This window comes from Vombatus ursinus, unplaced genomic scaffold (genome assembly GCF_900497805.2).
Source record: "Vombatus ursinus unplaced genomic scaffold, bare-nosed wombat genome assembly UNPS02000749.1, whole genome shotgun sequence".
Classification (NCBI taxonomy): domain Eukaryota; kingdom Metazoa; phylum Chordata; class Mammalia; order Diprotodontia; family Vombatidae; genus Vombatus; species Vombatus ursinus.
Genome location: NW_020940527.1, coordinates 8,123,446 through 8,149,912, shown reverse-complemented (window position 1 = coordinate 8,149,912; position 26,467 = coordinate 8,123,446). Strand labels below are relative to the sequence as shown.

General features: G+C 38.5%; 1 protein-coding gene across 5 annotated transcripts in view; it reads left to right on the top strand.

The window, feature by feature from the left end:
• KCNMA1 (potassium calcium-activated channel subfamily M alpha 1) overlaps nucleotides 1–26,467 on the top strand; it is a 907,067-nt gene that overhangs the window by 459,540 nt on the left and 421,060 nt on the right. For all 5 annotated transcript variants that reach the window (XM_027858884.1, XM_027858875.1, XM_027858865.1 and 2 more), the window contains exon 3: nucleotides 10,216–10,277. In XM_027858884.1, the coding sequence (XP_027714685.1) occupies nucleotides 10,216–10,277 (62 nt within the window). The remainder of the gene's footprint in view (nucleotides 1–10,215; nucleotides 10,278–26,467) is intronic.

The following is a 26,467-nucleotide window of genomic DNA, read 5'->3' as shown; positions in this document are numbered from 1 at the left end:
TAAATTAGAACCCAGGAGAAATGAATATAGTAGTCTCATCTTTGCTGACTAAGGTCCTCTCATCCTGAGTAATTCTTTATCTTTGCAGGCAAGTCAACTCAGATCTCTGGACCTCAATTATATCATGTTTAAAGGGAGTGGGGGTAGACTGGATGACCTTTAAGGTTCTTTTTTAGCTCAAAATTTACGATCCTATATCTAGGAAGTAAATTCCTTCCTTAGAAGCTATTTGAAACATTTAGCTTCTAAGAATTCTCAGAACAAATCAGTGTTCTGTTTATACAGGTAAACAAGTTAGTGATTCATAGAATTTCAGAGAGGATTGAATCTTAGGGTCTAACCCATTGAGTCCAGTCTATTCAGTGAATAGGTAACCAAACTGAAGTTTGAATACAAGCAATAGAGGCGATCAGAATCAATCAGAATTATCAATCATAATAAAAAGCATTTATTCAATACTTATTATGTGTAAGTTAATATAGCTGTATATAAAAGCACTGAGGATACAAAGAAAGGGCCACACTTGAGGACCTAGAGGGCCACATGTTTCCTCAAGACCGCAGGTTCCCCACCTCTGGTAAACAGTCTCTATATCAAGGTGCTTACATTCTGGCGGGGAGACAACATGAATATCACTAACAGATAGGACCTCCCCCCAATCAGATTTTTTTTCAATAATTCAGTTTTTTCAAAAAAGATTTCAACACATTTTCAATAATTTTTAAATAATTTGGATAATTCAACAATTTTTTTTTCAATTAGAAGTAAAGTCTCACAAAGATTTGAAGATGAATGGAAGATTTCATCTCATTTTCTGATGCATCAGTTTTAATGTCAGTGGGGAAATTATGAAAAAAAAAAGATATCTTTTTATGGAGCAAAGAAATGAAACTTCAACTTTTTTAATTGAGGGTACATACCAGGTACATGTACTAGGTACATGAAAGATATATCATGTTAATCTAAACATACACTGTGGGAAAGAGATGCCTTTGGGGTCCAAATTCTCTTTGGCTCTCTTCAATTCCTCCATTAAAATTTAACTTAAATTTGTCCAAATGCTGGTTTATTCATAAAACCTCATAGACTTATTATTTATTAAAAGACATTCTGCTTCTCTTTCAGTGACTTCATTTCTATCTCTTACCTACACCTAAATTCATTTTTAAAATGGACGCATCTACATGGCAAGGCACATATATGCAACATACTTGCTGACAATGGTTGAATGTTGATATAACTATATTCCCCCTTTCCTTTACTGTTTCATGTCCCAATGTATCTTGTATCATCATACATTATGTAGTCCATGATTCCTTTCATGATGATCCCATTCATTTCAGGCTTCAAGGCTCTTAAAAACTATTATATAGTTATATCTTCCACAGGCAGCCATGACCTTCTATCCAGGCCAACCTCAGTCTTCCCAAGTACTCCTTATCCTTACCCCACATTTTAGAAGAAAGACTCAACATTTTCCTATCTTCCTCATCTATTTTTCTTTTGTACCACTGCTGAATCACCACTCTGATTTCCTGCTCAAAACTGTTCAATGATTGCCAATTTCCTTCATAATAGTGTCTAGATTCTTTAGCCTGGCATTCAAAACTTTCCATAATTTGATTCTTACCAAGATTCCAACCTTATTCACATTATTCTTTCATCATATTCTATGTTCTACTCAGACTATACAACTTATTATTCCGTGAACATATCCTGAACTTTCTCATCCTTGCACCTTTATTAATTCATTTCCCTATGCTTATGCTTCTGTATATGTCTCTATTTATTGAAATCTATGCTTCAAGGCCCAACTTAAAAAGTTGCTTCTTCAAGAAACCTTCCGTGATATTGTCCATATTCCCCTAAGGCAGAAATGATTTCCTCTCCCTTAATCTGTTATAGTTCTTTAATTATACTTCTTACATACTTTTCATACTTTATTTTTTGTTGTAGTTTTTTGCATAATTCTTTATCTCACTTTCTGAATTATAAAATCCCATGTTTGTTTTTTCTGACCCAGACTAATATTGTAGTTTCCTATTAATGAATTACTAAACATACTGGAATCTGATACACTAGAAATTCATATCTAATAATAATAATTATTATTATAACTGGTATTTATATCATGCTTTAAGGTTTGCAAAACACTTTACAAATATTATCTCTTTTTTCATTTTTTAAAAATTTTAAACATGTGTTTTTAAAACTTTGGGTTACAGATTTTCTCCCTTCCTCCCTCCCCACTCACCCTCATTGGAAAGGCAAGTATCTCAATACAGGTTATAGATGTGCAGTCATGCAAAACACTTCCGTAGTAGTACTGTTGTGAAAAACTAGGTATATTTCCCTTCATCCTATCCTGCCCCCCCATTTATTCTATTCTCTCTTTTGACTCTGTCCCTCCTCAGAAGTGTTTGCTTCTGATTATCCCCTCCTCCAATCTGCCCTCCCCTCTATCAACCCCCTGCTCTCTTGTCCCCTTCCCCCCTTATTTTCCTGTAGGGTAAGATAAATTTCCATACCCCATTGTGTATATTATTCCCTCCTTAAGTCAAATCCTATGAAAATAAGATTCACTCATTCCTTCTCACCTTCCCCCATTTCCCCTCCACTGTAAAAGCCTTTTCTTGTCTGTTTCATCTGAGATAACAAATATTATCTCTTTTTATCCTCACAATAAACCTGGGAGGTAGGTACTATCATTATAATCATTTTATAAATAAGGAAACTGAGGTAGACAGGTCAAGTGACTAGTCTGGGATCACACAGATAGTGTTTGTGACTGGATTTGAACTCAGATCATCCTGACTCCAGGCCCAGTACTCTGTGTAAATATAGTGCCACCTAGCCATCTCTGTAATTGGAATTGAGAGTTGGAAGGGACCTTAGAGGCGATTTTAAAAATAATACTTTATTTTTTCACAATTACATGTAAAGACAATTTTTAACATTCATTTAAAAAAATTTTTGAGATCTAAATTTTCTCTCTATTAAGTCCAATTCCCTCATGTTACAGATGAGAAACCTTAGGTCCAGAGAGGTTAAATGATTTTCCCAAGGTCACACAGCCAAGTAAATGTTAAACTCAGGTCTTTCTGATGCCACATCCAATCTTCTATCCACTGTCCCACTTAGCTACATGCTCATTTTATAGTTTGATGCCCAGAGAGAAGCAGCACAATGACATAGAAATAACACTTTGTCACCAGGTACCAATTCCTTTTTAATCCAAAAAAAGTTAGGGTGTTACTCTTGCTAATAACATCATTGAAAGTATTTCTTCTTAAACATTAAAATTCCAAGTGCAAACTCCATTCTTGGCTCTTGAATTTATTACATTTTTCTTGCCTTATAATGTTATTTGGAGACTCGGTTCCCAGTGAATACACTTAGTATCTTGTATAATCACATCGGTGAGTCAATTTTAGTAGCCTACAAAATTAGGTTTTGGAATTGGAGGGACTTTTATGATGCTTAAAGGAACTGTCATAATATTGGTCACACTTCCTCAAGGCCTATTTATTATTCTTCCTGTTGTTTACCAGATTCTCTGAGAAGCTGGGAATGGAAATACTTTTTTTGGAGGGGTGGGTAACAAGAACATGTTTTCTTTTTCCATTGTGGGCTATTGCTAGTGTGGTGGTGGAATAGAATTCACATATTTGCTAGATCCCTACAAAATAACTTTCTTATTCCCTTTAAGAAGACATTGAGACTGTCAGGAGATACATATCTGGGAATAAAAAGCAAGAAACCCAGACTGGGAGAAAAATACCCAAAAGCAGGGGGGCGGTGTGTGGAAGGATGAGGGGAGAATTGGAGATGACCGAGTACTATTCCATTCAGTGTAGCACACCTGAAGCACTGGTTTTTGTTTTGGGTGTGATATTTTGGGAGAAACATGGATTAACTGTAGAATTTCCGCAAGAGGGAAATCTGGAAGGTAAAGGGCTTGGAGAGTAACACATACTTCCACAAGAAGTAGAGACTAAGCTGGGGTGAGGGGTGGGAGGGGTGGGGATGTTACAGTGTAGTGTAAGGCATAGAATAGTGTTCTAGTCTACATTTCTAACCCAGAACCCAAGCTTCCCTTGGCTTCAGACTAATAAGAATTCAATATTTCTAACTGGGATCTCTGCCAACCTACCACACTACTTAGGGACTATTTTCTTTCCATCCTACTCTTCTCTAGACCTCTGCCTTCCCCTCAAACTCTTTTCCAGTTCTAGCTCTGAGAACAGTAATCAAATCAACACTGTTATTTCAGTGATAGGTCATGCAATTACTATGTCTGGAACCCCAGCCCCATTACATCTCTGGCCAAAATACTCCTCTATGGCCAATAATCCCCATATATATTGTGTTCTATTTAAGTGCAAGTCCCACTGAGGGCAGGTACTGGGCTATAGCTATTGTGGTGGTGGAATAGAATTCATACTTCTTGCGTGCTTATGGTTCTATTCCCAACACTTAGCACAGTGTATAACATAGTAAACACATAGTAAATATTTTTTTGTTATTCATTCATTCATTCATTCATTCATTCATTCATTCATTTGCCACCAGGGGGATCCTGAAAGGTTTCATGTAGGATGTGGTAACCAAGTATAAGAGGGACAAGACAAGAAAGGCTGAGGCAAAACTTCGATGACTTCATGGTCTGGGCATCAATCTGATCCTATCTGACTTCACCCTGTGTGTAAAATCTAGAAACTGTAAATGGAGGGTCTTCTTGTCCTTCTTGTCTGTGTAACTACAAATTACTGGAAATTTTTGTTCTCTATCAGAATAGAGACAGGGGATGAGTGAACTGACCTTGACAGTGTAAGCATGTGACTTCCTAAGGTTTAGAGATGGGATATTATCTGGTTTAGTTATCAGCACTTTTTGGCATCTAATGTCTAGATAATCTTCTTAGATCTTCTGCTTTGCCACTCAGGATTGATCAATAAGTATTTATTAAATGCCTATTATGTGCTAGGCATTAAGTGCCTACTATGTGCTAGGCATTGCATTTGGTGCTGGGGATAGAAATACAAAGAATAAAATGGGACTTGTACAGTTATGACTTCCACAAATACTATCATGCACCCTTGTTTATTTGGTCGATTTTCCTCTACCTTAAGTCATTTTATAACATTTTAAAACAATCTGCAGACATCTTAAATGTGAAATAATGTAATTTCTGGGCTTGAATTCAATGTCAAAGAATTGTAGGACTTATGGATGAAAAGGGTGTTCAAGGTCACCCAATACAACTCCCTCATTTTATATTTGAGGAAACTAAGACCCAGGGAGGTTTAGTAACATCTCTTGGATGAGAAAATAGTTGAGGTAGAGGTGGAAAAGTCCAGAGAATCAGGAGGAGAGCTGGGTTAGTAGAGCAGCACTTGGATAATGGTTGCCCAAGGGATTAAGCCTGCATGGGAGAAGAATTTAAAAACAATACTTGAGAGGTCATGGATTCCTTGTGGCTGGATGTCTTCAAGCTGAGGCTGGGAAGTTGGGCCATGTCACAGGACTAGGGTCTGGGTTCAGTCAGATGATTTCTGAGGGCCTTCAAGATTCTCTGACTTCATGATTCTCCTTTGGAAGTCTTCTGTTTCCTAATGATCTTTATGCATGTGGTTACTTTCTTTGTGCCCTTACATTTGGGTACATTTCATCATATCCCAAACAGCACAATCCAGCATTAAAGACAGCCATTTGCTAATTCACACTAATACATCCATGGATCCAAGAAGACTTGAGAGTGAAACCTACCTCTAACATTTATTAGCTGTGTGACCCCAAGAAGGTCAATTGATTTCTCATCGTCAGTTTCCTCATCTATAAAATGGAGATAATGATAATACCAATCTCTCTAGGTTGTTATGAGGTTCCAAAGAGATAATGTATGTAAAACACGTCTAAAATCTTAAAGTATTATGTACCTATTATTAAAGTATTAGTAGTAATAAAGCATTATATAATATTATTTAGCTATTGTCATAGTTATAATATTATTGATGGTTGTGCTACCTTCCATGGTGCAGAGCATAAGACATCCATACATTCTTGGTTCTCTTCAATTTTTGTCCGTGTTTTCCATGAAGTCTCCATAGAAAAACTAATTAGTCTAATCCAATGCACAATCCATGGGGATTAGTGCAGCACTTAAGCTATCCATATGTTACCAATCAATCAGTCACCATCTATGAAGCACCTACTATGTGCCTTGCCCCTGAAGATACAGACAAAAATAAACAATCTCTGACCAATAGTATACTGGGAGTTTATGTTCTACTAGGGGAAGCAACATACACATATACAAGTAAATACAAAATAATCTCAGGGGGCACTACCATTTGGAGATATCAGGAGAGGCCTCGTATAGGGTATACAATTTGATCTGAACTTTTCTAGGGAATTTTAGAGACAGAGATAAGAAGGGAGTGTATTCCAGGTATGGTGGGATGTGCAATGTCATGGATAAAGAATTATAAGTAAGCTAGTTTGGTTGGACTATAGAGTGAAGGGGAATTATGATCATAGCAACAATGTACTATTTTTAAAATTATTTTTAAGATTGGGTCTCTATATCTCATCCAAAGTAGAAGTGCAGAGGCTACTCATCGGCTTAGTCCCACTCTGGTCACCATGAGCTTTGACCTGCTCCATTCCAACTTTAGGCTACCTAGTGTCTCCATTCCTCTTAGACTTGCCATATTAATGCCAAATTTAGTTTTGATTCTTAGTGGGCTTGACTCTACTATATCTCAGAACTCCTGAGCTCAAGAGATCTTCTGGCCTCAGCAGTAGGGATTTCAGATATGTTCCACCACACTCAGTCCCAACGTACTATTTCTTATCATGGAATCTAAGAAAAAAAAACTACTTGTAGTGAATTAGTGCAAGGGACTTTATTTGACTACTTCTCTGGGAGAAGATCAAGGGAGAAGATCTGGGAAAAAGAAAGCTTTCAAGTAATCATGTTGTCAGTAGTAAAATATACTTACTGGGCAGCTAGGTGGCTCAGTGGACAGAATGCTGGACCTGGAGTCAGGAAGACATGAGTTAGAATCCAGCCTCAGGCACTTAACTAATTGTGTGATCTTGGGCAAGGTTATTAACTTCTCTTTGCCTTAATACACTGGAGAAGAAAATAGCAAACCACTCCAGTATGTTTGTGAAGATAAACCCCATGGACAGATTGGTATGCTATGGTCCATGGGATCACAAAGAGTCAGACACAACTGAATGACTGAACATCTGTCTTTAGGACCTTGGGCAGTTCTATGACCCTGGACAGCTAACTTAACCTCTCAGTGACCTAGGCAACTCTCTAAGAATCTAAGACATTAAACATTGTCTAATTATCTAAGACATTGCAGAGAAGGTGCCAACCTCCACTAGTGGAAGGAATTTCCTCTCTCTGGAATTACCTATGCCCATGAAATAACACTCGCTTCCCTGTTCCCTACTGTGGGGTTCAGTGGCCTTGACCAGCCTAACTTTCCCTGGTCCAGTTAGTAAATGAATGCTCATTCACTCAGAGCCAAATGGACATGAAGTACTCTTGGACCTGCCATTTATGAATGGCTACAAATCCTTTGCCCTGTGCTTTGGCTCCACCCCTGTGTTTTTGCAGCCTTTTGGAATGAGGTCAGGTTTGGGATCTGCCTGCTTATCTCTCCCATGACTGTCCAGATCAAGATTAATCTTAAGCCATTTGTTTTGCTGTTTCCCTCAGCCAACAGGAGGGGGAAAAACCCCCACTGAGGTCTGTTTTTTATGAATGGATGAATGAATGAGCATGATGTAACAGGCTAAGAGAGCCTGTCTCACGGATTAGCATGAAGAGACTGTGGTTGATGGACAACAGTAGTCTATTCAAATTCTACTCAAGTGCAACTTAATTGTAAAATCAAAGAAACCAACCTAAAATATTTAAAGCCCCAAGTCCCGGTTTAACATTTTCTCTCATAAATAGGGTTTGTCAAGTGGCTGTAAAAATTCTCCTTCCATTTGCAACGGGTAGTTCTTTTGCTATGATTTCCTTTTTGCTTTCTGTCTTCTGGTTCACTATTAATGCAATTGGTTTTTGCCAGAGTAGTTTGTGAATTCTAGCATGAATTCCCTTTGAATTCTTAGCCTTGACAAACATCCTGTTCAGGCTGAAAGACATTAAATTGATAATTTAGCATGGTTTGCCGTGGCACGTAGGTATCTATGAGTCTCTATTGCATACATGCATACAATAATGATAACCTGGTATCCATTATCCAAGTTGATCGATCACCCACCCTGTGAATTAGACAGAGCAAGTGTTATGTTTTATAGATGCAGAAACTGAGGCTCAAACAGGCTTATGTTAAAGATCAAATGAGATAACATATACAAAGTGTTTCACAAACATCGGAAGGAATGTAAAAATCAATTTAACTTTCCTTTTATAGGAATCTAATTCAGCTTTAGGAATATAAAATATTTTCCTGCATGATGCTGCATAATAATTATGTGTATTTGAGCTGTTAGGCAAATATGTGTTGTATGAATGTGTGTGAGGAAGAAAGTGAGGAAGGCTCTAAGTACATTGGGCCAACTCCCTATGGCAATCTTATAGGAAGACATAGGGAAAAGTCCCACTGGATGAGAGGGCATGGGTGGATTGTAATTTACATCCATGGGAATAATATCCACGTGGATGAGATCATGGATTCATCTGATTATTTGAGTATGTATGCAGGTTAATATTTTCTAAACCATTGGGAGGCGGCATAGAGTAATGAAAATGGTATACTAGCTGTGCTAACACGGGCAAGTCATTTAACATCTCTGAAATAGTTTCATCTATAAAATGGGGGGAACTCAACTCACAAGGTTTCTGTGATATTCAAATATAATCTTATATGTGAAGGGATTTGCAAACTTTAAAGCACTCTATAAATGTCAGCTATTATTAAGCCATAATGTGACCTAAATATGAGCTTCCTGGGATTCCCATTAATAGTCTTGCCGCTATGTTCAATAGCTGAGGCAGCTAGGTGACAGGGTGGATGGAGAGCTGGGCCTGGGATCAGCAAAATCTGAGTTCAAGTCTGAACTCAGATACTAGTTGTGTGACCCTGGGCAACTGTCTGCCTCAGTTTCCTTCTCTGTAAGATGGGGATAACAGTAGCACCTACCCTCTAGGGTTGTTGTGAGGATCAAATGAGATTATATTCTTAAATCTTTGCAAACCTTAAAGCATTATGTAAATGCTAGCTATTGTTATTATCCAAATGTAAATTTTCACCAAATTTCCACTTGTTATACTGTCTTTATTTGTTGTCTCTGTTTTAGTGATTAGTTAGAATGGTAAAATAATGAAGCCATATCATAGATCAGATACTAAGAGATCCTGCCCTGACCCCTTTTGGTAAGGATTGAGGATGTCAGAACAGCTTGAGCAAATTGAAAGCTCTGTGTATGTATGTGCCTAGATGAATGCTTGTATAAGATGCACTAATAAAATATACATAAAATAAAAAGTTTATGTATATGCAAAGTAGTGTTCTGCCTGTAAACTAGCCTAAAATGTAAGTTGCACCCCTAGAATGATTTATTTTGGAAAGAATCAATCATCCAACATTTATTAAGCACTTATGATTTTACAGACACTAAGATAGTATGGGCTACCAAAAAAAAAAGAACTAACAAAGAAACAATCCTTATTCCTTAGCAGCTTACAAAAATACACATGGTAAAAGAGTATGCACTGAAAAAATTAATTGTGATTATAGTCCACACTCAGGTTTTGTCTTAGGCCCAATACAGTTAAATACAGCCCAATACAGTTATACATGTTTACATGTATACAATTACAATTTGAGATAAAACTGTGAAGCCACTTCCATCTTCAACCTAAGAGAGCTTGTCCAGGATAAAGAACAGACCACTTAGGAAAGTTTATCTTCTAAAATGAATGAATCTGCTTCAGAAGAATTTACCTTTCAGAAAGCATCTATCTCTCCTACATCAGTGGGACATGCTACTTTTTAAAATATAATGAAGCAAGGTTAATGTTGTCTGTGGTAATGTATGGTCCATAAGACTGTACTCCCAAAGCCCCCAGGCAAAACAATAGGCCATTAAAAGATGGATGATGCCAGTGTTCTGCATGTGTCAGAACGTGATTGACCTGTAATCAACTCTACAGTGATGCTTCTGTTTTCTCTTCTTTTACAGGTTGTCTTAGTCTTTGCTCTTAGCATTGGGGCCCTTGTCATATACTTCATAGATTCGTCAAAGTGAGTATTCTCATACATTTTCTTCTCCCTCTTTTCTAAAACAATGACTAACCTTTAAAGTACCCAGTTTTTCTCCCCTTGACATGTGACTTAACTAGTTTCCTGACTGTGAGAAGAGGGCAGGGATGCTCTGTGTTGACATGGATGGCAAAGCTTGGGGAAGATGGTTAGAGCCTTGTGTGTTGACTTGGCTGGGGTAGGAGGAGAAGAGAGAGACTTAGATGCCTGGGGTATTCCACCCCTCCCCAACTTTGAGTGTTGGCTCTAGGTTAGGGTTTGCTGAGCTGCTTTTTGAATCAAAATTTAAACTAAAAAAAAAGGCAAGAGGAAAGGGGCATTGAAAGTGAATCTATAGCCCAAAGGAGGCTCACCAGGAGGGTTTCTGCTGTAAGTAATTTGGAAGTGCCATGGCTGTTGCTTTTATAAGTTAATTTCCTTATTTAGGATTTCCTTGTATTCCTAATGTTTGGGAGAACACCTGGTAAAAATAAAATTATTCTTTTTGCCTTTCACATTGAGTTAAAAGCCAAAGCGTCTCCCAGTGAGTCTCTTGGTGCCTAAAGGAAAGGGGCACTATAGACTGACACAGGAGCTCTTGGGGATGGATAGAGGTCAAAACCACCTCCCCCCAAAAGTTCTGAATGTGGAAATTATACTAGGTCTTTTTATGCAACCATACAAGGGAGTTGTTAAACCTCCCTGACCTTTAGCCTGTGTCAAGCAGTGTGTGCTGAGCTAGCTGAAGGCAGATGAATATGGAATACAGTCTCACTAATTGTGGGCTTACCATAATTCAGTTCTGGTTCAAATGAAAGCTATCCTTGGAAGCCACAATTCTTTTGACTATTCTGGTTGAAACTTTCAAAGTGACAGTTAACCCACTGGGCAGGACCTGGGAAGGAACCTCATTATCCTTGGATGGTGCTTGCCTTACTTGCAATTCCCAAATCCAAGAACTGTGCTTGGGGACCTTCTCCTTCATTTGTCCGCTGTGAAGTTATTTCCTGAGCCCCGTTCTCTCTATCCAACATTTTCACTGTTGAAGAATCTTCAGTTCTTGGGGAGCCTATTTTCTTTGAGAATTGGTTCAGACCTCAGCATTCCTAAGCCCCACATTCAGCATTGTTTCTGAATGGTGCTCTGCTCAATACCAATAAATAGACCCCTTTGACATGTTTTCATTCAACAATCAACAAGCTCTGTGCTAAGTGCCGGGGATACAAAAAAAGGCAAAAAATAAAAGCCCTGCCCTCAAGAAGCTCACATTCTAACGGAGGAGACAACATGCAAATAACATGAATGTACAAGAATACGCAGGATAAATGGAAGATTGTATCAGAGGGAATTTAGAAGCTACTTCAGGGTCTCTGCATTTATATACAGAGCTCAAGAAACCATTGCAGGGATCAAAAAAGAAATAAAAGATTCCCATTTTGATCTCAGAACAAAATTGTTCTAGGCTAGGGAGAAACCACATCCAGAGTCCTCTGACTACTAAAGGTTATTCAGCCTAACCCCCCTCCCACAAGGCTGGACCATACATCTATAACTTGATTTAGTCAGGCAGAATTCCATCAGACATCAGATGCTGATTAAGAAGGAACAGAGCTGCTCGAGGCCTGGAGGAATGCAGATTTCTATTTTGGGAAAGGTAAGTTGTTTTAAAATATTTATCATATTTGTTTCCTTATCATTTTTGTTTGTTGAATTGAAATTTTGCTAAGTCCCTTTTCTTTTTTCTCCACCTTATCTCTAGAGATAAGAGTGTGTGTCTTCAATATGCCCCATCATCTCTGCCACCACAGCCCCGGTCGGTGTTCAGGAAGTCAGTCTCATCTTCCAGGAAATGTGGGTCTGTTTATGCGGGTGAGTGTTGGAATTGGATGACTATTGGAACTAGATGGATGGATGGACGGCCAGCTTGCTCCTTCCTGGACCATTTTCTATTTTCTTTTCTCTTTTCTCTCTTGTTTTGTTATTACAAATAAAATTATGATCCTTATTGACAAACAATTGAAATGTTGTCCTTCTTTATAGTGTCTCATAGCATGAACCCCATTCCCTGGAAAGCCAGACTTTGCCTTCGACTCATGGGAGGTGGAAGAAGAGAAGGGATATTTGGAAACAAAAACTCTCTCTCCTAAATACCCTACCCCATCCTATACCCTACGATGAAACTAGCCCCTGGAAGGAACTGAAGAGCAAAGAGGGTTGGGGTCCTCTCTGATTCTATTTTCCCTCATAAAACAGATAAGATTCTATCTTGAGAACCCTTAGACAATTATCGGCAGTATCTGCGCTGCAAAATTAGTCCTGGATTTCCCGCAGTTTTACTGTTAGCTATTCTGAACTCTTATCCGGAGTGGTATAATTGCACAAGTTCTGTCGATTTGAAATGCACTCTTAGACAGCTGGGGTGTAATCAAAAGAGCACTGGCATTAGGCTCAGAAGGCCCGGTTGATGCTACTTGCTATTTCTGTGACCCTGGGCAAGTTGCTTTATCTCTCAGCTCCAGTTGCCTCATCCATAAACTGGGGATCATAATACTGGCAATACTCATCTCAAGGGGTTGTTGTGAGAATCAAATGAGAGTACTTTGTAAACCATAAAGAACTATATAACTATATGCACGTAAAACACTTGGTAAACCATTGTCCAAATGTAGATCACCACACAGCAGCAACGTCTCATCTGCCTGAAGAAAGTCCTTCAGTCTAGCCCTAGTCCTTTCTTTCCTTGGTCATACTTGAACCTTCTTACTTTAATAGGGGAATGGCGTTGAATTGAGGGTTTCATTTGTATAGGGAACAATGTGGTTCCATGGCATTCAACTCCCTTCAACAACATAGACTGCCAACTAGTCTGTAACTCGTAGTCTTAGAGGGGCCTTGGTATACTTAGAGGCCTGGTGGACAGCCAGCCAGCCTTAGAACCACAAGACCTGGGTTCAAGTCTTGTGACTGACATTTATGAGTTGTGTGAAGGTGGGCAAGTCACCTAACCCATTAGGTCTATTATTAATAATACCGTGCAATCATTGAACCCTTTCTTGTATCTTTGACTTTTAAAGTTTTTGAAGAAGACAGTAATACCAAAGTCAGCACAGTTATCTCCTTCATCCTCCCTGGAAAAGCATAACGGTAGCTCATACACTGACTGGATGGCTGTCCTCTTGGAGGTTCATAATTTTAAAATATTGATTAAAAATCATGTAAAAAGGCCAACTGTGTGGAGTAGATTATAAGTGAGCCCAAACTTAGAGCAATTAATAATGGTATAAAAAATTTTGATCAAGAGAAAAGAAAACTTTTCAGTCAAGAAGTGAAGCTAAGACACATATATGTACACACACATGTATATGTATATGCACATACATAGTCTATGGAAGTTGGATGAAAGGACGGAGTCAAAGTGAAGAAGATTGGAATATCCAGTTGTCTTATCCTAAATCACATTAGAACTTAACTCACTCATGGTTAATGTACTCTGGTTACGTACTGGGAGCCAATCTTTATAATATTTAAACATCTCAGATGTGTAACAGGCTAGAAAATCCCTGCCAGCGGCAGTACCAAGTTCTCAATTTCTCTGACAAAGGCATAGAGAGTGCAGATTAGCTCATTCTGTGGCCTATTTGGTAGATAAATAATAAGAATAATAATTTCTAACTTTTAAATAGCCTTCTACAATTTGCAGATCACTTTACATCTATTGCCTCATTTGATCTATCTTAGATGTTTTTTGCTGTTTAAGGGTTTACTGAGATATTGTGATGGAAGCTATACTAATCAAAAGATACATTGTTCAGAATTATTGGACTTTCTTGATGTCCATTAGGTAGTTCAGTGAGATTTTTAAGTGAGCTATATTTTTTGTTTGTTTCTTTGGTATCGACTTTCAAAATTCTCACAAGACCTCAAAGAACCAATGGATTAATGATTTCCATTCACTTTCATCCCTGCAGTCCTGTCCAATCAGCAGTTCCATTTCCTTGTTAGCTTATGATAGAACTCAGGAGGAACATTGTGTCAAAGACCCTCTAAACTGGAAGGAGGTTCATGGAGATATTTAAGGGTAGTCCAATACTGTAGCTTCTAGGAGTAAACAAGTAGCTAAGACAGGATTAGCTAGGGTTCTAGGAGCCAACTTAGCCAAAGCGAATAGCTCTATAATCTGTTAAAGTCCACTTCAGTGCAGGAATATGTTTTTTAATCATATAGAGGAAGATATTCTCCCGTTTGTTTAGTTATATGTTTAGTATGACCTCTAACAAGTACAAAAAGTCATAAAAAGTCTTCATCAATTAGTTGTTTTTTTAAACATAAATTCGGTCAAAATACAGTCTTAACTCTGTCCCTTTTACTCTTCATTTTCTCTTAGGGCTTTGAGTTAAATTCAGCAGCCACTCGCTTCTACCTCCTACTCCCTTTTATTCCCTGGTGTTTTTGGTACCACTGATGACCCTTTCTTCTAGCACACTGTAATGTTCCATAACAGGATTTTTTTTATATTGTACAGCCAAATCCAAAATGCCCCCTGGAACACATCCAGGTGATAAAGTCACTATCACTCTTCCATCCCTGATTTTCCCCCTAGACATAGGACCAATAATTCCTTTCTAATAGATAAGGGAGAGAAACACAACTGTGCCAGAAAGAGGGTAGAATTCATGAATTGAATAATAGGAAGCGAACGCTGCTTGTAGAATTTCAATAGGAAGCCAGAACCTGTAAGAAAGGGGGACAGCTTGGAATCCTTGGGATTTGCATCCTTGCAGTAGCATTGTGGGCAATGATGATTCACACGTGTGAAGATATTTATTCCTTTGATTAATGTTTAAATTCAGGTCCCTCTCATGCTACAGCTACGTGGATTATGAATATTTAATAATGCATATACTTAAAGTGAAGGTCAGGGCCTGATCACCAGTGACTTCAATGAAGCTTAACATCTCAGTGAGGCAAGCAACCCGCTGTTAGCAGAGTAGAGCTGAAGGTTATAAGTTGTTAAAATTGTCTCTAATGGCCTTCTTTTATTTATTCCTAAAAAGCCTCTCCCTAACTGAGGTGTGAGTGCTAATTCGACCAATCTTTCCTCTTGGTTTCTGGTCCTTAACAGAGTGGTTTCAGGGTTATGACCACTAAAAACAAGAGAAGCAGCATACGTTTTAGAAAATGAGAGTGATCACTATGTAAATAGTCCTGCAAAAATTGAAAAGAGCTTTTCCCAACTCCTTCTTTTCCCTCTCACTGTCACCCTGCCCCCAACACCAGCCTACCTTCGACCCGGACTGTTATTCTACTTCCTTTAGGTTACTGACTATTTTCTACCATTTAGACATTATCAAAATGACATTCGCCATTTTGCAGCCTGTTAAAAATGCATGTGGTCCAATAGCCCATAAAACCTCTCCAGAAGGCTGTAGTGATGACTGACAGGAATGTGCCTGGGAAAACAGGAATTTCTTAAGGAATGGAAACCAGCTAGAGCAGAATTTTTTAACTTGGGGGTGTGTAAACTTTTTGTTAAAATTCATTTTTTAACTATTCCAATATAAATTGGTTTCCCTTGTGATCCTATGCATTTTTATTATATTATACAAACATATGTAAATGTGCTATATTATACAAAAATACTGTTGTTTTTGAATCGTTTTTCAATCATGTCCAATTCTTTGCAAGCCCATTTGGAGTTTTCTTGGCAAAAATACTGGAGTGGTTTGCCATTTCCCTCTCTAGTTCATTTAACAGATGAGGAAACTGAGGCAAAAAGGGTCAAGTGACTTACCCAGGGTCACAGAGCTAGTGTCTGAGGCCAGATTTAAACTCACCAGGAGGAATCTTCTTGACCCCAGGACCAATGAGGGCTCTATGCACTGCACCACTTAGACAGCATTATTCTGAGGAATCCAAAGGCATGACTAGGCTTCCCAAGACATCCAGTACACAAAAAATTTAAGAATCTCTGATCCACGTTATAAATTTAGAGCTGGAAGGGACCTTATATAGTATCTAAGCCAAGATTCTCATCTTACAGTTGAGGGAAGTGAGGGCAGAAAGGTTTAGAGACTTTTCCATTATCACAGAAATAATCAGTGGCAGAGTTGGGATTTGAACTCAGGTCTTCTGATTCCAAAACCAGCATTGTTTTCGCTCTATCATGCTGCATACAGGTCCTTAGAAGCATGAGTAAGTCAAGCAACAGTTTTACTTTCATGACCATCTTCAGAAAATCTTCTAACAAATTATTGATCATAGATAGAACTTAAGGAGCAAAGGAAGCATTGGAACATTGGAATAATTTTACAGGTGAGCAAATTGAGACCCAGATAGTGGAAGTGAACTACTCAAGGTCACACAACTAGTTAGTATCAAGGCTTGGACTTGAAGCCAGGCCTCCTAATTCCTAGTCTTGCGCCCTTTTCACTGATTTACTGTTTCTTAGATATATGTTGTTCCATCGGCAGGAAAGCTGCATCTCTTGAGGTAGCTAACACCTGAATGAGACACTTCCTTTTTTTTTTTAAAACCTTTAGCTATATTTCAACTCATTTGTGGCAAAATGAAACTTCATTTTTTTTTTCATTTCTTCTGTATGTGGATGGCTACAATCTGGACTCTTCTCTTCTTCCTTCTCCTCCTTTTCCTTCCTCTCTTCCTCCTTCTCCTTTTCCTCTTTCTCTATCATTTCAAGTTTACTTCTTAGTGTTCAGATTTAGTTCTGGCTTACCTCTATCCAAATGGTCCTGGCTTTTCCCTTTCATCAACATCAGTGTGGCAACATTGACCAGCTATAGAAGGAGGGGTTAGTGAAATACGTAGCCTACCAGTTGGCCCAATGTGCCATGCAGTGCATTGAACACTTAATAAATACCTACTCCAATAGTGTGTGAATTACTTGGGATAACGAGAAAATCTGTTGATTTACACAACGAAACTTACAACTTTTTATATCTTCAAATACCTTTTAGCAGGCACTATTTCCTCCTTTTTCCTGCAAGTACTTGTTTTACATATGTTTGTCAAAGAGTTCACAAGATTTTGACATACCTTCTTTAATTCTTCATCGTGAAGTGACACTTTGATCCCACTTTTGAGCTCATTTTCTGAAGTCAAGCCTTGATTGTATGTATCCCACAGGCTTTCAGCAAGATTTAAATAAGTCAAGGCCTTAGACATTAAAGCTTGTTTATCTCCATCTCATGGATAGTTTTTTTTAATCTTTCATGATATGTGTCATAGTACTATAATACACAATCTCCAATTCAATTAGTCAACCAACATTTATTAAGAGTGTACTATGTACCAGGCGCTAGGCTAAGTGCTGGGGATATAAAAAAGTCAAAAGACAGTCCCTATTCTTAAGGACCTCACAGTCTAATGGGAGAGATGACATCTAAAAAGCTCTGTAAAACAAGGTACAAACAGGATAAATTGGAAATAATCAACAGAGGGATTCCTGTAATTCTGGAATAATTCTTTCCAGTATATCAATGTATTTATCAGAGCTTCCAGGTCCATTAAAAGTACAAAAAATCCCCCAATAATTTTGGGGGGCATATGTCTTACAGTTTATTGAAGATGCCCACATCTCAGAAGCCTTCCTAGACTTCTTTGACAATGGTTTTGGTATGGCCTCGAATATTAGTTTCATCAGTAAAAATTACCCGTTTCTAATCATCAGTGCTTTAGGATTTGCCTTATCTTGTTCGTGACAAGTACATTTTCGTCACAACATCTTTTCGTTATTCTCACTTCCTGGTCTCTCTGAAGGTCCTTGCTTGTTCTCTGACAATGAATTAGGATGTTTTACAACCAATTTGACTGTCCTTGGTGATGGTGGTGTTTCCAAACACACTTGTATTTGTACTTCAGCGCAACTAATTCTGTTTCATTATGGACTTGAATGATACTTGAAATGCTTTACTTCCTCACATCAAGAACCACCACAATACCTCTACCAGTCTCTGAAATGTGTTCTTTAAGGGCTCCAATTGTGTATATTTCCTTAGAGTTAGATCCATTCTTAAAAACCATAAAATGAAAAAAACGATAAAAAGACAGCAATGAAACATGAGTGTATGACCTAATCTCCATCATGAAGCTGAGACCTAACTGAAGGTAAGGAACCCCTTTAATTTAGTTTCATGTGGTCAAGGTCATGTGATGTAGAACAACATAGCATGTATAACCATTGCTGTCCCAGAATAAAATCATATCAAAATTATTTTTTGTCCCAAGTAATTCACATTCCACTGTATTGCAGGACCCTGGGATTTGCTTGTACTTAGAAAATTAGAGAATATGACTGTTTTCATTTCTATCTTTGTCTTGCTAGTGCCTATCAGGGTTCCTGGAACATAGTAGGCACTTAATAAATGCTTGTTAAATTGAACTGAATGGAAGAAACCAAGGAAGTCTAAACGTCTTTTACTTTGAAGACTTCTAATATTATGTTACTAGTTAGGTTCAAAGGAGAGCAGTTCATAAAAAATTCTAGGCCGCCCATTAGTTAAACTTGCTTATCTTCTTGGAGAGTTGCAGAATTTAATTACCTTTTAGATGTTTTTTTTTCTTTTTCCAAATATAACATAGCAGTTGTATCCTATGGATATTCCAGGTTGTGGTTAGAGCAAATGTCCTTGCTAATTTCCATTGTCTCTGGCTCACACCCTACTCATCTGTGCCCATTGTCTCAATCCATGGCAGGAGGCATTTAAGATCTTAGATGTAGAGCTGGAAAAGTTAGTAGTACAACTCTTTCATTTCACAAATGAGGAAACTGAGGCCATAAAAGAGGAAGTGGCTTTTCCAAGGTCACATAGGTCATTAATGGCAGAGCTGGAATTTGAACCCAAATTCACTGGCTACAAATCCAGAGCTCTTTCCCTTGCTCTGCAAAGCTAGACTATCCCTTTTAATTATAGAAAAGTTCACTCCTTCCAGCTTTGGTCTCAGAGATCACAGTCACCAACAATGAGTCAGCAAAAAGCCTACTAAATGTTTAGCACATAGTAGGGAATCCAAGAGAAGCACATCCTATTACTGCATTCAGAGTTGGCCTGATGGCAAAACTGCACAGTACCCACCCCTGAGCATTTCATACACAGGGAATCTTCTGCTTTCTTTACTTGTGGCACCTTGTGTTCGGTCATTTCAGTCATGCCCAATTCTCTTCTTGGCAAAGATACTGGAGTGGTTTGCCATTTCCTTCTCCAACTCATTTTACAGATGAGGAACTGAGGGGAACAGGGTTAAGTGACTTGTCCAAGTGTCTGAGGCCAGATTTAAACTCAGGAAGATGAGTCTTCCTGACTTGGGGCCTAGTGCTCTATCCACTGTGCTGTCTCCTATTTTAGATTGCATTGCTGCATCTTCATGGCCTGACCCTTCTTCTACCTTACGTAAGAAGTAGATTGTAGAGAGATTAGCATGTTAGAACCATAATGGATCTCAAAGCTTAGCTGCCTAAGGTGACTTAGGCCCAGATAGATTAAGTGAGTTTCTCAGGGACACTCATCAAGTTAGTGGGAAGGTCAGTACTAAAACCCAGCAAACCCAATATTTTTTTCTTCTCTATCACATACCTTCCAACCAGATTCATTAAACTTTTCTAGAAGATGGCTCATTATGCTACAGAATTCTCTTCTATTAAGAAAAAAAGCCTCAAATTTCCTCCACCCCTCACTGACATTTTTATTGTAAGGCTTTGGTTTGGAAAATTGTGGGTAGAGAAAGTTCAAGGTCAGGGTGTTCAGAATAGGACTGCACATCTGTGAAAGGGAGAGAACAGTAGAGGAGAACAGTTGGGGGACAGGATAGAACGTCAGATGGTGAAATATCAGAGAAACACAGTCGGGTGGGAAAAGAGGGCCAACCTTCAGGGAAAAGAAGCTTTAAATACCTAGCAAACCGAGACACCCTCATTCCAGTTTGGACTTTAACCCTTATGAGAGGTTCAGCACAGGTGCATGATTCAGGAGAATGTAAGTTACCCAATGGCATCTACTTGTGTAATTTACCAACTCAAGTCCAATGGAAGGTATGGAATATGTGACTGATGTGAACTCACTGGCCCCATTGGGTTAAAAGGAGACTCAGACTACATTTTCCCATCTGATAACAAGATGAAGGTTTTGCCAGCTTTTTTCTTTTTTTAATTTTTCTTGCGTTTACTCATTGTCCTTTATTGGACCCATAATCCTAATGTAATGGGTTCTGAGGATTTAGGCCCAGAAGGAAGCTTAGTGGCCAACAAATCCAAATTCTTCATTTTATAGATGAAAAAAGTGAGGTACAGAGTGGTTAAGTGACTTGGCCAGGGTCACACTACTAGTACATGTCCGAGGTAGATTTTAACCCAAATCTTGCTGACTCCAAGTCCAATGCCCTATCTATTATTCCTTCCATCCATGGAGATTGCAACCCCTGCATGTCTTTTCATCCTTTAGAATTGTTATCCATATTTTCATAGAAATCATCCACATAGGATTAGTCCAATTCAATGAAGACCTCCATATTCTTTAAAAAAAGTTTTATTTATGCTCTTTTATATATACATATCTCTCTCTCTCTCTCTATATATATAATATAAATATATGTATGTGTGTTTAAAATCTCACATACTTTCCATTGACTTGCTCTTCCTTCCAATAGACCTCTCCTTTGTAAGAAATAAATAGAAATGACAACCAAAAGTCAACATAGTGGTGATCTCTGGAAATGTGTGCCTCATGTCTGCTACAAGTCACCCCAGCCCTATTGTGAAGCAGGAATTCTTTTTTTTGGGGTGGGGAAGGAGGTGGTAGGGTATAGGAGAAATTAGAAAAAAAATAGGAGTGTTAGGATCAGGGGAAGATGAGTATTTCTTCCACGGACACAAATCTCTGTAAAACTGAATAAATGATTCTCAAGAATTCTATTGGCTGAAATCCCCCTATTATGGGTCTGCCTAATGTGAATTAGGTTGGTTCTGATGTATAAGGGAATAACATTTCAAATAGTTGACTTTCACTCATGTTGGCTTTCAGGTTTCCAGGCTGCCCCTTTTTCTACATTGGTAAGGAGCGCTTTGATCATGCCTTTCCATTGATTCTTTGGACACCTGCATTCAATATGACAACACTGAGCTGCAGGGAAAGGACTTAATGATCTTTGATTTCACTAAGGAAAATGGGAATCCATAACAAGACAAAATGGAAAATTGCTTCCAGTTTTGCTAAAAAGAACAAAGCTTAAAATAGGATTTTAGAGCTGGAAGGGCCTTTATAGACCTCCTAGATCTAATCTTTCTTTTTACAGAGGCATGCTGGAATGAGTAATGAACTTGGTGTCAGAAAACCTGGGTCTGTATTCCAGCTCAGGCATTTACAAGCTGTAAGACAATGCTCAAATCACTCAAACTCTTAGAGCCTCAGTTTCCTCATCTGTAAAATGGAAATAATATGAATTATACTAACTAGCTCATATGGTTATTATGAGAAAGCATTTTTTCAAATCTTAAAGTTCTTCACAAATGTGTTATTATCATTAATAATTGCCATTTGCAATTACAAATAACAATTATTAATGATGAATGTTATCATTGTTAATGATAATGGTAACAATAATAATAACTTTATGGTCAAGAAGGATTAAGTGATTTATTTAGGATCCCACAGCAAGTCAGTGCTAAAGCTGGGAATCAAGTCTAAGCTCTCAGTGAGTTCCACTATCCCACTTGGTATCATCCATTTAAACTAAAACCAATTTTGACATGACAACTCACTTGTGGAAGGGGGAAAACTTCGGATCAGGATCTGATTCTCAAAAGGACTTTAGAAGGAAAGGTGGTATGGTGGGAGGAACGGTGGCCCTGGAGTCAGAGAACAGGGGTTCTAAGTCTGTCTAAATCCTTTTACTACCTGTATGGTATTGGCCAATCACCAAACTTCTTTGGGCCTCACTTTCCATATCTCTAAAATGTGGGGACTGGACTGAGCGGTCTTTGATGTCCAATGCAGTTCTAGACTTATTGTCATCTAGTCCAAATTGCTCCTTTGACAGATAGGGAAACTGAGACCCAAAGAGGCCTTGGGCAGTTGGTTGCCAGAGATCACAGAAGTTATAAGTAGCAGAGCCATTAATTGCATCCAAGTCTTCTGGCTACAAATTCACTATTTCCTACCCCTGACCCCAATGTTGTACCGTGCAAGCCCTTGCCTTCCATGGAAAGTCAATTCTAATTCTTGAATTTCAGGCTAGACTTTAAGGAAAACTATAGGCCAGTGAAGGGAAGGGCAGGGGTAGCCACCTAGGGAGGGCAATTTATACAAATTAGATTACTTGGCCTCTCTAGGCTAGAGCAGCCCCTCGTTTGACAAAATCTTTATGCTGCTAAATGCTTTCTATATCATTTGCATTGTGTCCCTATTAGAGTTCAGCTTTGAATTTGGACCTGCTCTCTATCTTCATTTCTTATTCACACCTTTTGGCTTCATTTCCCCCAATTTCTCCTTGATACTTCCTACAGCATTCTTACCATCTAATATTTATGCGTACATATGCCCACGTGCTCAACACTCTTTCTCACCAAAATGATATATCTTCTAGCACCTGACACGATGCTTTGCACACATTAAGTACTGAATACATGATTGGTGAACTAAAAATACTTTACTTTTGTATAATATACTTTCACACATATCATTAAGTTTAGATACATACACTGAAGTACAAGTTATATGAAAATAGATAGAACTCTAAGTTACATTGCAATTATATATGTATTATATATGTATAAACGTTATATTGAATTTTACATAAAGTTTTATATATGTGTGTGTTTGCATTAATATACACTCAATTACAAGTTACATCAATAAACCAATAAACATTTATTAAGCATCTACTATGTGCCAAGCATTTTGCTAAGCTCTGAGGGTAGAAAAAGAGACAAAAGATAATCCTTGGCCTTGAGGACCTTACAATCTAATGGGGTATATATACATATATATATGTATATACACACATACTCACACATGTATGTATATATACATATGTGCATATTTGTATATGTGATATATAGACACATATATATGTGTGGGTGTATGTGTGTGTGTGTTCTATACACTAGTACATCTATACAATTCATAGTTAAGTGTTACAATTACAGTGTGAGATGTTCAGAGTATGTATTCTTATCCCTGTTTCATAACTAAGGAAATAGACAGTAGTTAGGTGACTTACCTAAAGTCTCATAGCTTGATAGGTGGAAAATGAAAACTTAGGGCCATAATTGGAACCCAGGCTTTTCTAACTATCCAAGGCTGTTTCCCCTACCCCGTAATGCATCTCTGTCAATAATAAGAAATCACTTTTTTTCCTTATCTCTCCTTCCCCATCAATTGTGAAATGCAAAGCAAAATCCAGGTTGCTTTGTGGATGTCATGGAACCTTTTTGCTCAAGGCTAGAGCAAACTATACTTCTCCCTGCTTCCTTGTCCAGATCCTTTTGATGTTCTCTTTTGTTAGGGCACTGCTCTTGGTCTTTCCTGTCTCACTAGGATGGCATTAAAATGTCACATTGTGTCAAAGACTTGATTCATTTAGAATCTACTAGGAAATCAGAATGAGAAACTTGCAAATTCCACACAGCTTAAGGCAAATACAAAAACCAAGATATAGGACTCCTGCTTAGCAGCTCCTCTGGGAGGATGAAGCATCCACTGTGGTGTTGGCAATCACAGCATCCTCATCTTTGGATGTCTAATGGGGTGGCATGAATAGAGCTGTGACCTCTTCCCTCTCCCCTCCCCCCTTATTTCCATGTCCTTCTTTCTGACAGCCTGACAAATTGTAGCTTTCGGGAGACCCCAGTCCGGGATGAGTCATTTCTGGTTTAAAAATAGAACCCCTTGCAGCAAGGATGCCCTTTCGACTTTTGATGTGCATGGCACATTTGAATAATTTGTAGTGTGTGGTTGTGTGTGTGTGTGTGTGTGTGTGTGTGTGTGTGTGTGTGTGTTGGGTCAGGGTGAGGAGAGACATTTAGACACATGGGGAATGAGAATAATGAAAATGTTGGACCAAGGGAGCACTAATAATCTGCTGCCCCACTGGAGCAACCTAGACACAGTTGTAAGAGCAAGGACTATGGGCTATTAGTATTATATGGGGATATTAGAGATTATCTAGTCGAGGGGTTTCTTCCCCTAGGTCCCATGGATAGATTTCAGGGGATATGTGAACTTGGATGAGGAAAATAATTACATTCTAATTTTCACTCACCTCAAGCTGAAATTTAGCATTTCCTTCAATTATTAAAATCATTATTTTGAAAAGATGCCCATAGGCTTTACCAGGCAGCATTATAGGGTAATGGAAAGAGCCCTGGACTGTAATTGAGAAAAACCTAGGTTCCAATTACAACTCTAGATTCTCAATGACCACTTACCCACTTTGAGACCCTAGGGAAACCCCTTAGCCACTGTTTGTTTCCTTAGCTATAAAACTAGGATTACAATTCTTTTTGTGAACATCTCACGGAATAGTTGTGGCAGTTAACATGACACAAAAAAAGCTTAAGAACCTTTGATCTAATTCCTTCACTTTTTAAGGATGAGAAAACTGAGACTCGTCACATGGGGTCTACACCAGGGTTCAAACTCATATCTTCTGAATCCAAATTTAGCACTCTTTTTTGCTGGTAAGGTTGGTCCTGTCTTCTGAAGTAAGTCAACCAACATGTACTGAGTATCATCTGAGTAGTGAGGAATGCAAAAAGCTCGCTAAAGCCAGCCTCTGCCTTCTAACAGCTTACGCTACTACCAACAGGAATGATCCCCATCTCAGCTCTAGTCTTGCCTTTTCTTTCCTCAGTAATTTTGTGCGTGTTGTCTCCCATAGGTGAAATGGTCTCTTCCACTATATGCTTCTACGAAATTCTTCATGAAATTCTTCTCTAAGGTCAAGGTCAGGAGGTACCTTCTCATTTAAGCCCTCCTGGATCCTTCCCAGTTGGACGCAATCTTTTTCTCAAATCTCCTATCACTGTTTACACCACCTCCTATAGTTATCTTTGATGTTATCATATAAGCTCCTTGAGGGCAGGCACTGTGTGTCATGATCATATTCCCAACAAACAGCCCAGTGCTTTGTGAAGAGCTGTTGTTCAGTCATTTTCAGCCATGTCTGACTCTTTGTGACTCCATTTGGAGTTTTCTTGGGAAAGATTCTGCAATGGTCTGCCATTTCCTTCTCCAGCTCATTTCGTAAATGAGAAAACTGAGGCAAATATATTTCAGTTGTTTTTCAGTTGTGTCTGACTCTTCATTGACCCCATTTGGGCTTTTCTTGGCAGAAATCCTGGAGTGGTTGGCCATTTCCTTCTCCAACTCATTTTAAAGATAGAAGAAATAGAGGCAAAAGGGTGAAGTGACTTGTCCAGGGTCACACAGCTAGTAAATGTCCAAGGCCAGATTTAAACTCATGAAGAGGAGTCTTCCTGACTTCAGGCCCAGTACTCTATCCACTGTACTACCTAGCTGCCCTCATGAAGAGCAGGTACTCATTAATGTTTATTAAATTGAATATAGTTTGGAAGATGAAGTAAAAGTAAATACAATAGAACTGTTACATAGCCATGCAAGGTGACAATTCCAAAGGAGACAGTAGGCAGAGGCTTATCAAAGTGACAAACTCTATGTGTTATTGATTCAGAGGAGAGAATGATGGCTGTAAGTGGAGATAACCTCTTGTAGGCTATTGTCACAAGGGCAGGTATCTGTACTGCATGAGAATGGTCCTCAGCACTTCAACTTTGGGAAGCCCTAGGATTGTAGCACACACCTGGGCACACATTTCAGGTAGATGTGATATGGTGGAAGGACTCCCATTCCCTTGGACTGTATGGCTTATCTGGCTTCATGACTTTGAACAAGTCATTTCTACTCTTAGGGTTCAGTTTTCACACCTACTGAATATGGAAGTCAGGATAGATAGTTTCTATTGTCACTTCCAGCTCTAAGGTCTTGTTTTGGGTCTCATTTTTATTTTTATTTTAAGGCCTTAGAAACTGGACTGGGTTAGGTAGAGTAGTGCCTAAAAGGAGTAGATGTTTAACATGGTGCAAGAAAAGGTGCCATCTAAAACTATCAATTTGCTTGTCAGATTTCATTCTTTTTTTTTTCCATTTAGAGATCACACAGAAT